The sequence below is a fragment of the Stegostoma tigrinum genome, chromosome 2, assembly GCF_030684315.1.
Source record: "Stegostoma tigrinum isolate sSteTig4 chromosome 2, sSteTig4.hap1, whole genome shotgun sequence".
NCBI lineage: Eukaryota > Metazoa > Chordata > Chondrichthyes > Orectolobiformes > Stegostomatidae > Stegostoma > Stegostoma tigrinum.
This window is the reverse complement of record NC_081355.1, coordinates 44,717,144-44,730,944: the sequence shown is the minus strand read 5'-3', so window position 1 is coordinate 44,730,944 and position 13,801 is coordinate 44,717,144. Positions and strand designations below refer to the sequence as shown.

General features: G+C 42.7%; 1 protein-coding gene across 1 annotated transcript in view; it reads right to left on the bottom strand.

Annotated features, from left to right (window-relative positions):
* The window catches only part of myo10 (myosin X), a 457,994-nt gene that overhangs the window by 295,276 nt on the left and 148,917 nt on the right, over positions 1-13,801 (bottom strand). The window contains exons 10-11 of the mRNA XM_059653796.1: positions 3,925-4,054; positions 3,101-3,219 (exon numbers count right to left, since the gene is read on the bottom strand). Coding sequence (XP_059509779.1) covers positions 3,101-3,219; positions 3,925-4,054 — 249 coding nt within the window. The remainder of the gene's footprint in view (positions 1-3,100; positions 3,220-3,924; positions 4,055-13,801) is intronic.

The following is a 13,801-nucleotide window of genomic DNA, read 5'->3' as shown; positions in this document are numbered from 1 at the left end:
CTGTGCGGGGTGACGACTGCCGGGGTATTTTCTTTGCTTTTTTTTTTCTTCTTTGTTTGTTTTTTCCTTTAGTTGGTGTACGTACCCCCTGGGTAACCCGGAGCGGCTTGCATAACTGGGTAGGTGTATAAATGTTTTATTTTTTGTACATCTTATGAATAAAGTATACTTTTTCAAATAAAAAAAAGTGACGAAACATCTGAAAACGAACCTTCCAGCTCAGCGCGCAAACTCACACCCAGAAATATTGATAGGTTAGCCAAACATCGGCAAATGTAGTATAATACGAGAAAATATGAATGTGCTCCTTTTGGAAGGGAAAACAAAAGAACACTTATTTAAATGGAGAAAAGCTGCAGAAAGCTACAGTACAAAGTGATTTGATGTTATGTATGCACGAAACAGAAGGCGAACACACAGGTGCAACAGAAAATTGGGAAGCCTAATGGAATTTTTCTTGTTTCTTGCTTATTGTTTGAAGCAGCGGGAGTGCAAGCCAGGGAAGGTAAGGAGTTATATTCCATATAAAAACAATACCTCGTGCAGCAGCGGCCTACTTGTTTGGAGCAGGGGGTGTGTGCAGAGAGAGAGAGCCAGGAAGGAACTAATATATTTGGGCATTGGCTGACCCTTAGAAGACAAAGGGTGGTAATGGATAGAAAATATGCAACATGGTGCTCAGTTACTAGTGGCGTATCACAAGGATTTGTTCTGGGTCCTCTTCTATTTGTGATTTTTGTGAATGATTTGGATGTAGGAGTGGAAGGGGGGATCAGTAAGTTTGTGGACGATTCGAAGGTGGATTGAGTTGTGGATAGTGCAGAGGGCTGTTCTCGGTTCCAAAGAGACATTGATAGGATGCAGAGCTGGGCTGAGAAGTGGCAGTTGGAGTTTAACCCTTAAAAGAGTGAGGTGATTCATTTTGGAAGGACAAACTTGAAAGCAGAATACAGTGTTAATGGCAGGGTGGAGGAGCAGAGGAATCTTGGGGTTCATGGCTACAGTTCCCTGAAAGCTGCCACCCAGGTGGATAGAGCTGTTAAGAAGTCGTATGGTATGTTAGCTTTATTGAGTTCAAAAGCCGTGAAGTTATGCTCCAGCTATACAAAAGCCTGGTTCGGTCACATCTGGGGTATTGTGTCCAGTTCTGGTCGCCTCATTACAGAAAAGATGTGGAAGCATTGGAAAAGGTGCAGAGGAGATTTACCAGGATGTTGCCTGGAATGGAGACAAGGTCTTACAAGGAAAGGTTGAGAGAGCTAGGGGCTTTTCTCTTTAGAATGATGAAGGATGAGAGGTGACTTGTTAGAGGTGTACAAAATGATCAGAGGCATGGATAGAATGGACAGCCAGAGACTGTTTCTTAGGGTGGAGATAGCTATTACGAGGGAGCATTGTTTTCAAGTGAGTGGAGGTAGATATAGGGGAGACGTCAGAGATAGGTTCTTTACTCAGAGTGTTTGGGGAGTGGAATGCATTGCCAGGGAGGGTAGCAGTATTGGCCTCATTAGGGGCATTTAAGCAACAACGAGATAGACATATGGATGATGGTATAAGGTAGGGGTAGAGGTTAGGCAGACCTTAGGATTAGGGTAAACTTTCGGCACAACATCGTGGGCCGAAAGGCCTGTATTGTGCTGTATTGTTCTATGTTGGTCCTTATTACAAAGAGGTTCAGGTAAAAGAGTAGGGAAATCTTATTGAACTCTACCAAGATGCTTGTGAGACCACATCTGGAGTACTGAGAGCAGTTTTGGACCCCTTACTTGAAAGATTACTTCATTGTAGGCAAGTCAGAGAAGGTTCATTAGGGTAATTCCCTGTGAACATAGGCTAAACAGATTGGGACTCTACTCATTCGCAGTGATCTCACTGAGGCATATCGGATTCTTAGGCTTTACATGATAAATGCTGAGAGGATGTTTTGCATCATGGGAGAATGCTAAGACCAAGGCATCGCCTCAGAATTAAGAGGTGCCAACTTAAGACTTGGATAATGAATTTCTTCTCTCAGAGGGTTATGTCTTTGCAATTCCTTGCCACAAAGCATTACTGGGGAGCAAAGTCTTTGTGTGTAGTTCAGGGTGAACCAGATTCTTGATCAATAGGGAAATCGAGAGTTATTGGGAAAGGACAGGAAAGCAGAGATGAGGAGTCTCAGATTAGCCATGATTCAATTGAATGGCAGAGCAAGCTTGAACGGCCTACTCCTGTTTCTGTTTCTGTTTCTTAAGGTCTTACGGTCTTTCCCTTGACTCTCCCTCAGGGACCACTGACCCAGCAGAATCTGCTGTACTTCAAACACAAACTTGATTTCTTAAATGTTGATGTGCCATAATTGCTACAGCTGCCTCTCAAACAAACAAAACTGTAGTAACAAATGACCTCCCCCTGTAAAGGCTCCCTGACTCCCTTAAACAGTACCTAAAACAACCCCTTGTTCTGCTGCACTGAACATTTGAGGTCCAAAACACCAGGCTTGCCATCTTGCAAGTCCAACTCCACCATCTGAGGGCGCAATTCTCCAGCCTTGTGCTTGCTGCTATTGGACTATCCATCTGGATGGATGGCCTATGGGCTACTGCACCAGGCAGCACATTGGCCACTTCACATTGACATGTCACCCACTTTCTCATAGGCTTAACTCAATATCTTAAAAACAAACAGATTTTGATTCATAGGATAACAAGGTGTAGAGCTGGATGAACACAGCAGGCCAAGCAGCATCAGAGGAGCAGGGAGGCTGACGTTTCCGGCCTAGATCCTAGATCCTACAGGCTTCCTGCTCGGCCTGCTGTGTTCATCCAGCTCTACACCTTGTTATCTCAGATTCTCCAGCATCTGCAGTTCCTACTATCTCTGAAAAGATTTTGTTTCATAGTTAATTAAGTTACCCTGCCTACCACATTTCTCTCTCTTAAAAGGCCTCATTAAATACTGGTCAAAGTGATATTGCTCATCCCGAATGACTTGGTTCCTTGTTTAGGGCTAATTAGTTCTCTGTTGACACTTACAAGCTAATAATAATAATGTATCAGAGCTTTATAAACTTAACTATTAAGTAAGTTCACGAACCTATCAACGCACTCCCTATTTTTACCTGCTGTACCGTGAGTGGTGTGCTGATCGCCTCACCCCTAAGCATCATGGACCGGTGGGTCAGCACTTCTGTAAGTTTCATAGGGTCCAACCCAAGCAACTCTGCTGCACTTCCTAAAGCTGAAGACGAAGAAATACAGAGATCAATGAATTGTTTTTGTCCAACTTTCTCATTTTGCTAAGACAATTATTATTGCTCTCTTTGGCTACTGCATCACAACATATTTTGTCCACATTTTACATTAATTATAAATTGAACAAAATAAATCAACCAATGTTCCAACTTAGATATAACACAGTGTGGAGCTGGAGGAACACAGCAGGCCAGGCAGCATCAGAGGAGCAGGAAAGTTGACATTTCGGGTCGGGGTCCTTCTTCAGAAATGGGAGGGGGAAGGGAGCTGCTGTGTTCCACTTCTCCATTTCTGAAGAAGGGTCCTGACCCAAAATGTCAACTTTCCTGCTCCTCTGATGCTGCCTGGCCTGCTGCGTTCCTCCAGCTCTACACTGTTATTTCTGATTCCAGCATCTGCAGTTCTTGCTGTCTCTCAATGTTACAGCTTACATTGTCAAGAAAGATTAGGTTTATGAACTGAATCTACTATATGCAAAGTATAAGACAGATAATAACTCATCATAACAATGAAGAATTGTATTTCAAATACTTCTACCGACATTTCCAAAATCCTCAAATTGTAATACAAAATTCACCACTTTCACAAGATTTCTAGATTACAGGTCATCAGTGCTTCTGACGCATTCATAATACACCAGCAGCACAGGTAACATCATTTTTTTGTGAGAAATCTAGTTACATATATTTACCATTTTTTGAGGAAACTTGTGCCCCTCCAGCAATGACAAATTCAATATTCCCAAGATGTAGCACGCCAGCAAGCAGCTTCAGCACCTCCAGAGTTTCTTCAGAACTGAACTTCATTACTCTCATGGCAGTCTGAAGTGAAGCACAGAAATATATACAGTTGAAATAAATTGCAATCAAATTGTATAGGGGCTTAAACAATTCAGTGTTGTTAAGTATGTATACTTTGCACAGCTGTTTCCCAAACCTCCCAAAATACTACTATCTGCCTTACCTCATTACGTAGGTAATCTATGAAATTTTCCTGCAATCTGCAACAATGTGATTTTGTACCACACATTAACTTATTTCAAGGGACACAAATATTTCACCATTTTATGAGCTAACTACCAATCTTTAGCTCAATCTTCTTCCTGTTACTTCTATTTTACTTGTGGTCACACTGTTCAATCCCCTCCTGTCAGTGGTCCATTCCTCTTCCAATCTTGCAACAGCTAAATCTCTTGACACAACATCTTTCCATGTGATTCTAGGCCTTCCTTGTTGCCTTCTTCTTAACAGTCCAATCTCCATTATACTCATCACATTTCCTCTCTCTCTGCAACTGTCAGCCCCACCATCTCAATTTTTTTCCCCAAAATATTTTCTTCAATGATCAGTCAGAGCTGCTCCTTTTTTGAGGCACTTTCAATGTTGGAGCTGATTTCCTCAAATTCTAAGAGCAATAATTACTGTTTCGTAAGTCCATTGCATTGTTTTGGAACTCTGGGAAAAGAAAGATCAGAACAACAACACATTAAAAAGCAGTACGAGAGACAAAGGCAATGACTACATGGGGAGTGAATTATAAAGAGAAATAAACTTCCACTACTGTCTGACCCAGCAGTGAATCTGCATAGCTGACCATCTCTGTCTTTTGGTCTGAAGTACCTCTGGACATTTGGATTCATCTAAAATGAACAAATGGTGAAATTCACAGGTTACCTTGGAGACATCTCTGTGGGTGAGTTCACAGCAGAAAAGCAGCTAAGTGGCTAGTTTTGAAGTGTAACCTTATTCTTTTTTGTAAATCTACAACAGTTATTAGAGTGGGTATTTTTTGATCATGTGTTTTTTCTTAATTGAGATGTCTCTTAATTAAACTTTAAAAATATAAAAAAACATAGGTCTTAAGTCAGCCTGGAGCAGTGTTTCTGGAGCAGTAATACTGTGCTATTTTCTGAGTCTGTAGATTGTTAAAGTGCAAAGATCGCCTTTGGTCGAGTGATGTGCGCTTCCTGTCGGATGTGGAAGATTAGGGAGAGTTTCCGTGGTACTGGTGATTATGCCTGCAGGAAGGGTGTTTGGCTGTGAATCCTATCAGATCACATGCTTCAGTTGGAGCAACAGAGGCAATGAGGAACTTACAGGAGCTAGGTGGTGTGATGGAAGACTGTTGCAGGAAGAGAGATAAACCAAAGATACACTGTCAGGTAGATGAGTTACCTCCAGGATAGGTAGGAAGGGGGGGCAGGTCATTCAAGAGTCTCCTGTGGCTATCCACATCTCAAACAAGCATGTTGTTTTGGAAAAGGTAGAGGCTGATGGGCTCTCAGGGGAATGCAACACTGACAGCCATATTTCTGGCATAGAGACTGGCTCCAATGCAATGACAGGTACATCAGGTTCCAAGCGTGATCAATTGTGATAGAGGACTCTCCAGTCAGAGGCACAGAGAGATGTTTCTGCAGCTGACAGAAAGACATCAGAATGGGGTGTTGCCTCCCTGGTGCCCGGATCAAGGATATCTTGGAGCAAGTGCAGAATATTCTTAGTGCAGAATATTCTTAGAGAGGAAAGGGACCAGCAGGAAATCCTTGTACACATTAGAACTTACAACATGGGAACTAACCACATAGGAAGCAAAAAAAAGAAAGATTCACAGGAGAGAATACAGGAAGTTAGGCAGGAATTTAAAAAGGTCTTCGGGGTAGTAAAATCTGGATTGCTCCCCATGCCACAAACTAGTGTGGGTAGGAATATAGGGATAGAGCAGATGAATGTGTGGTTGAGGAGCTGGTGCACGGGAGAAAGATTCACATGTTTGGATCATTGGAATGTCTTCTGAGGTAGAAATGACGTGTATAAGAACTATAGATTGGACTTGAATTGGAAGGGGATCAATGTATTGGCAGGGAGATTTGCTAAAGCTGCTTGGGAGGATTTAAATTATTTTGGGGAAAATGGGGGAGAATCAGGGAGATAGTGAGGAAAGAGTAATCTAAGACTAATACAGTTGGGAAAAGGAGCAGTCAGGACAGGCAGGAACAAAACAGAGAATGAGAAAGGACTAATAAACTAAACTGCATTTATTTCAATGCAAGAGGCCTAACATGTGAGGCAGATGAACAGAGGTATAGATAGAGAGGCCAGCCAGAGACTTTTTCCTAAGGTGGAGGTAGCCATTACGCGAGAGCACAGTTTTAAAGTGAGTGGAGGTAGGTACAGGGGAGATGTCAGAGGTAGGTTCTTTACTCAAAGAGTGGTAGGAGCATGGAACGCATTGCCGGAGAGGGTAGCGGAGTAGGCCTCATTAGGGGTATTTAAGCAACTATTAGATAGGCATATGGATGATAGTAAAAGGTAGGGGTGGAGGTTATACAGAGCTTAGGTTTAGGGTAAAAGTTCAGCACAACATCATGGGCCAAAACATGGGACTGAGATACCATAGTAATTTCAGAGATGTGGCTCAGAGATGGTCAGGACTGGCAGCTTAATGTTCCAGGATAAAGATGCTTTAAGAATGATAGAAAGAGGGGATGCAAGAGAGTGGGGGGGGGGGGGGGGGGGGGGGGGAGAATGGCACTTTTGATTAGGGATTACATTGCGCCTATACTTGGGGACGATATTCCTGGGAATATATCCAGGGACGTTACCCTGGTGGAACTGAGAAATTAAAAAAGGGACAATCACATTATTGGGATTGTACAATAGATCCCCCAATAGTCAGCAGGAAATTGAGAAACGAAGAGATCTCACTTATCTGTAACAATAATAAGGTGGTAATGGTACAAGATTTTAACTTGCTAAACATTGACTGGGACTGCCTTAGTGCTAAGAGCTTGGATGGAAAGGAATTTGTGAAATGCATACAAGAAAAACTGAAGACAAAAAAAAAGTATGTGGATCTACCAACTAGAGGTGCTGACCCACTCTTGGGAAAGAAGGCAGGGCAGGTGACTGAGGTGCCAGTGGAGGAGCATTTGGGGCCATTGACTGTAGTTCTATTAGTTTCAAAACAATGATGGAAAAGGATAGGGCGGATCTAAAAGTTAAAAAGTTCTAGATTGGAGAAAGGCAAGAGCTTTTAAGTTGATTAGGGGTGATGTTTGTAGGTCAATGGACAGCTGGAAAATGGGAAGGATTCTAAATGAGATACGAAGAGTCCAGAGGCAGTATGTTCCTGTTAGGGTGACGGCCAAGGCTAGTAGATGTAGGGAATGCTGGATGACGAGAGAAATTGAGGGTTTGGTCAAGAAAAACGAAGCAGCATGTGTCAGGTATAGACACCAGAGATCAAGTAAATCCCTGGAAAGCATAAGGGCAGTAGGTTTACACTTAAGATGGAAATCAGCAGGTCAAAAAAGGGGCATGAGATAACTTTGGCAAATAGGGTTAAAAGGAATCCAAAAGGAATTCTACATATACATTATGGACAAAAGGGAGAGAATAGGGCCCCTTAAAGATCAGCAAGGCCACCTATGAGTGCAATCATAGGAGATGGGGGAAGATACTAAATGAGTATTTTGCATCAGCATTTACTGTAGATAAGGATAGGGAAGATATACAACTTGGGGAAATAAATAGCAACATCTTGAAAAATGTCCATACTACAGAGGTGGTGGTATTGGACATCTTAAAACACAAAGGTGGATGAATCCCAAGTACCTGATCAGGTGTACCCTAGAACTCTGTGGAAAGCTAGGGAAGGGATGTCTGAGCCCCTCCTGAGATATTTGTATCACCGATAGTTACAGGTGAGGTGCTGGAAAACTTCAGGTTGGCTAACGTGGTGCCAGTATTTTAGAAGGGTGGCAAGGAAAATTCAGGGATCTGTAGACCAGTGAGTCTGATATTGGTGGTGAACATGTTGTCAGGGGGAATCCTGAGGGACAGGATTTACATGCAGTGGAAAGGCAAGGACTGATTAGGGATAAACAACATGGCTTTGTGCATGGCAAATCTTGTCTCTCAAATTTTATGAGTTTTTTGAAGAAGTAACAAAGAGGATTTATGAGGGCAGAGTGGTGGATGACAGTTATGTGGACTACAGTTAGGCACTCAATAAGGTTCCTCATGACCGTCTGGTTAGCAAGATTAGATCACATGGAATACAAGGAGAACTAGCCATTTGGATATAGAACTGATTCGAAGTTAGAATATAGAGGGTGGTAGTGGAGGTTTGCTTTTCAGACTGGAGACCTGTGATCAGCTGTGTGCCACTAGGATCAGTGCTGGGTCCACTGCTTTTCATCAATTATATAAATGATTTGGATATGAACCTGGGACATATGGTTAGTAAGTTTGCAGATGACACCAAAATTGAAGGTGTAGTGGATAGCAAAGAAGGTTACCTCAGAGTAGACCAGGATCTTCATCAGATGGGCCAACAGGCCGGGTGGGGGGGGAAAATTGGGTTTAATTAAGATAAAAATGAGGATGTTTAAGATAAAAATGTGGAAAGGCAAATCAAGGCAAGGACTTATACATTTAAATGGTAAGGTCCTAGAGCGTGTTGCTGAACAAACAGACCCTGGAGTACAGGCTCATTGTTACATAAAAGAGGAGTGGCAGGTAAACTGGATAGTGAAGGTGCTGTTTGATACGCCTGCTTTTATTGATCAGTGCATTGAATATAGGAGTTGGGAGGTCATGTTGTGGCTATATGGGACATTGGTTAGGCAGCTTTTGGAATACTGCGTTCAAATTTTAGACTCCCTTCAATAGGACGAACGTTGTGAATCTTGGAAGAGCTCGGAAAAGATTAAGGATGTTGCCAGGGCTGGAGGGTTTGAGCTGTAGATTAGATTCCCTACAGTGTGGGAACAGGCCATTCAGCCCAACAAGTCAACACCACCCCTTGGGACATCCCACCCACACCAATCCCCCTACAACCCTCACACCTATGAACACTATGGGCAATTTAGCAGGCCGATCCACCTAGCCTGCACATCTTTGGACTGTGGGAGGAAACCGGAGCACCTGGAGAAAACCCACACAGACACTGGGAGAATGTGCAAACTCCGCACAGACAGTTACCCAAGGCTGGAATCGAACCCGGGTCCCTGGCACTGTGAGGCTGCAGTGCTAACCAGTGAGCCACCGTGCTGCCCTAAATTCCTCTTAGCCTCCATTCAAGCAAAGATCTTATTTGTTCTTCCTCACCCGTCAACTTCCACAAGTAGAGAGAGAGGCTGAATAGGCTGGGGCTATTTCCCTCGAGTGGGAGAGGTTAAGGGGTGATCTTATAGAGGTTTATAAGATCATGAGGGACATGGATAAGGTAAATTGACAAGTCTTTTTCCCCAGGGTGGGGTGAATCCAAAACTAGAGGGCATAGGTTTAAGGTGAGAGGGGAAAGATTTAAAAGAGACCAGAAGGGTAACGTTTTCTCACAGACGTTGGTGCGTGTGTGGTATGAGCTGCCAACAGAAGTGGAGGATAACAAAGTGTGGAGCTGGATGAAAACAGCAGGCCAAGCAGCATCTTAGGAGCACAAAAGCTGACGTTTCGGGCCTAGGCCCCTCATCAGAAAAGGGGGAGGGGGAGAGGGTTCTAAAATAAATTGGGAGAGGGGGAGAGGCAGATCGAAGATGGATAGAGGAGAAGATTGGTGGAGAGTAGACAGACAAGTTAAAGGGGTGGAGACGGAGCCAGTAAAAGGTGCTGTAGGTGGGGAGGTAGGGAGGGGATAGGTCAGTCCGGGGAGGATGGACAGGTCAAGGGGGCGGGATGAGGTTAGTAGGAAGGAAACAGGAGTGCGGCTTGAGGTGGGAGGTGAGAGGAAGACCAGGTTAGGGAGGCGGGGACGAGCTGGGCTGGCTTTGGGATGCAGTAGGGCGAGGAGAGATTTTGAAGCTTGTGAAATCCACACTGATACCATTGGGCTGCAGGGTTCCCAAGCGGAATATATGAGTTGCTGTTCCTGCAACCTTTGGGTGGCATAGTTGTGGCATTGCAGGAGGCCCAGGATAGACATGTCATCTAAGGAATGGGAGGGGGAGTCGAAATGGTTCGCGATTGGAAGGTGCAATTGTTTATTGCGAACTGAACGTAGGTGTTCTGCAAAGCAGTCCCCAAGCCCAACGTGGGGTTTTCCCAACGTAGAGGAGGCCACATGGGGTAGTGTTATAGGATGTTTGTTGATTTTTCATATGATTTTCGGAAACAAAATATTTTGGTTTGGTGTTATGAATTGAGAGCTGAAGATGACCTTTGGACTATGAGCAGGAGCTTGTGTTTGAAAGGAGAACAGACTGATAATTGCTTGTGAGGCTAGGCCTGAAAGGCAACTTCATGTTGATTCTTGTTAAAAAGTGCTTTAGAGACACTTCAACTTGAGAGGCCTGCTCATTCAACATCTGTTATCTGCTTGATCTCATAGGGAGATGGTCAGTCTGACAGGGAAAGACCAGAGTTTGAACTGGTTTCTGGAACAAATTTAGATCAGAAAGATTGCAGCTCAAAAAGTTACAGGAGGAGTGACTGCTCCCTGGTTATCCTCACTCCATCAACTTAACCAAAGTTCGGAGAAAAAAATCTGTAATAAGAATTAAATGAATATTTCTCCGAACCTACTGGAATCTATACGGTGTCATCAGAAATCAAACAAGAAACAACCCCATGTGGCAGTGATTTTACAGATCGTGGAGACTGCTTAGGTGAACAGGCCAGTTACATTTCATTTATTTTTACCCATCAATTGTGTCTGTCTGCCTGGTGGCCTGACTTAAGTGAGATTGGGGCTAAAATTAAAGAGGAAATTAAAGAGATATAAACCTTAAGACATTAATTAGATTACCTTGTTAAAACAAAGAAATGCAAAGAACAGTATAGCACAGAACCAGGCCCTTCAGCTCACCAAGTCTGCATCAATGCATGACACCTTTCTAAGCTAAAGATCATTTGCTTCCACATCCCTCTATTCCCTGTCTATTCAATATATCTGTCAAGATGGTTCTTAAATATTGCTATTTTATCTGTCAGTGCATTCCAACCACCCCTCATGTTAGAAAAAAACCTTGCCTCTTACATCTCCTTCAAACATTCCCCCTTTTACCTTAAAATCTATGTTCCCCGAGTATCTGTTCTATCCATGTCTCTCTGTCAAGTCACCCCTCAGCCTCCAACACACAAGTGAAAACAAACCACTTTGTCCAATCTGTCCTTGTAGCTAAAAAACCCCAAACTAAACAACATCTCTGTAAACCATTCTGTAACCTCTCCAAGCCTCCATATCATTCTGATAGTTTGGCTACTAGAACTGTACACAATATTCCAAATTTGACCTAACTGAAGTTCTTTTCAGCTGTAACATTCTTGCCAACTTTCATACAGTATGCCCTACTGATGAAAGCAAGCATGCCAGATGTTTTCTTGTCCATCTTAGCCAGTTGTGTTGCCACTATCAGAGAACTGTGGACCTGTACACCTAGGTCACCTGTATGCTAAGGTTTATAAGGGTTCTGTCATTTACGACATACTTCCCTTTCAAAATTAGACTTTCCAAAATGCATCACTTTGCATTTGTCTGGATTAAATTCCATCCACTATTTCTCTGCTCAAGTGTCCTGTCAAGTCAACTGTCTATATCCTGCTGCATCTTTTGGCAATCTTCCTCACCATCTGCAGTGTCATCCGCAAACTTATTAATCAAACCACATATATTCCCCTTCAAATCAGTTACATACAGTAAGTATATTACAAAACAACAGGGGTCCCAGCACTGATGCCTGGAAAAACACCAGTGGTTGCAGATCTCTAATCAGAAAACCACCTTTCCATCTCTAGATAATAAAATGTGAGGCTGGATGAACACAGCAGGCCAAGCAGCATGTCAGGAGCACAAAAGCTGACGTTTCGGGCCTAGGCCCTTCATCAGATTATTGTGTTATTACTAAATTGTTGACTCTTTGAGCTTTAGACCTGTTGTCTAGTTTTGATTATTCAAGTCTGGTTATGAACCAGTGTTGTCCATTTTGAGAGTCACTGGAGTGTTCAAATTTTACTGCATTATGAATAGAGAGGTTGGAAAGTTGATTTGGTTTCATTATCTATCTTTCATGCTGTAACAAATTGGATCACTTAGGACTGAAATGAGGAGAAATTTCTTCAGAGTGGTGAGATTATGGTATTCTCTGCCACGGTAAATGGTTGAAGCCAAAACACTGAATGTTTTGGAGGGAGAGATATAGTTCTTAGAGCTAAAGGGATCAAAGCAGGAACACAGTTCTGAATTGTTATGGTGGAACAGGCTTAAAAGGGCAGAATGGCCTACTCCTGCTCCTTTAACTAGGTTAATGCTTTTTATGTTTCTTGCAAAAGTGATCTTCAAGGATATTCTGATTAACCACATGATGGCACAATGGGTCTGCCCCCACTCAGTGATAGAAATTAGGTCAGTGCTTGAGATTTATTTCATTAGGTGCTCACTCTCTTCGAGTATATGTGACAATAAAGGCCATTCTGATTGATTCTTGGACTAGCTGCTTTCTTTACTTTCTCAGATTCAGAACCAAATTGATAGGAGCTAGTATCCAAGGTCCAACCTTCATCAGCTCCTTCACTGGCTTCCCTCCATAAAAGTCCAATGTGGAGATGTTCGCTGATGATTGCACAATGCTCAGTACCATTCACTACTTAGCAGAGCTATAGCAGTCTATGTCCATATACAGCAACATTGAGGTTCAAACAGGTAAATAGCAAGTACATTCACACCACATAACTGCCTGGCAATGATCATCTCCAATAACAGGGAATTTACAACCATTGCCCCTTGATGTTTAGTGGCATCACCACAACTGAATCCCCATAACAACAATCTAGGATTTGCATTAACTAGAAACAGAACTAGACAAAACATGCATACTGTGAATAAACAGCAGGTCCAAGTCTAGGAATTCTGTGATGAACAACTCAAATCTTATCTTTGCAGTGCCTGTCCATCATCTACAAGATACAAGTCAGGAATGTGATGAAATAATTACAACTGCCATGAATGAGTGCAGTTGCAACAACATTCAAGAATATTAATACCATCTAGGACAAAGCAGCCTACCAAGATACCAATGAAAGCATCCTCCAAAGTTATCATGCCTACTGCTGAAAAGAGCATGAAGGTCCAAATTCCTCTGCAAACGAAATACCATCTTGATTTGGTCCTGCACAGTTCCTTCATTTCACGGGTTTAAATCCCGGATCTCCCATTCTACAAGCACTGTGAACATACCCCCATCCAAGGAACTGTAGCAGTTCAAGGAGGCAGCTCACCGAGGCAACCAGTGATGGGGATACGCATGTGATATTAATAATTAAGGACAAACTAAGTTGTAGATTGATCACACATTGGATCTCCATAAAAGAAATTGAAAATCACACAAGTATAACATTCAGCTTCATGAGAAATGAAGGGGAAAGTAAAAGTGAAAGCATTATGCTGATGCAATCTGCTGTGTAGGGGAGGCGACAGCCTAGTGGTACAAATCACTGGACTGTTAATCCAGAGACTAAGGTAATGTTCTGCAGACCTCAGTTTGAATCCCACCATTGCAGATCATGGAATCTGATTTGAATATAAATCTGAAATTAAGCGTCAAATGATGCTCTAACACATATCATTAC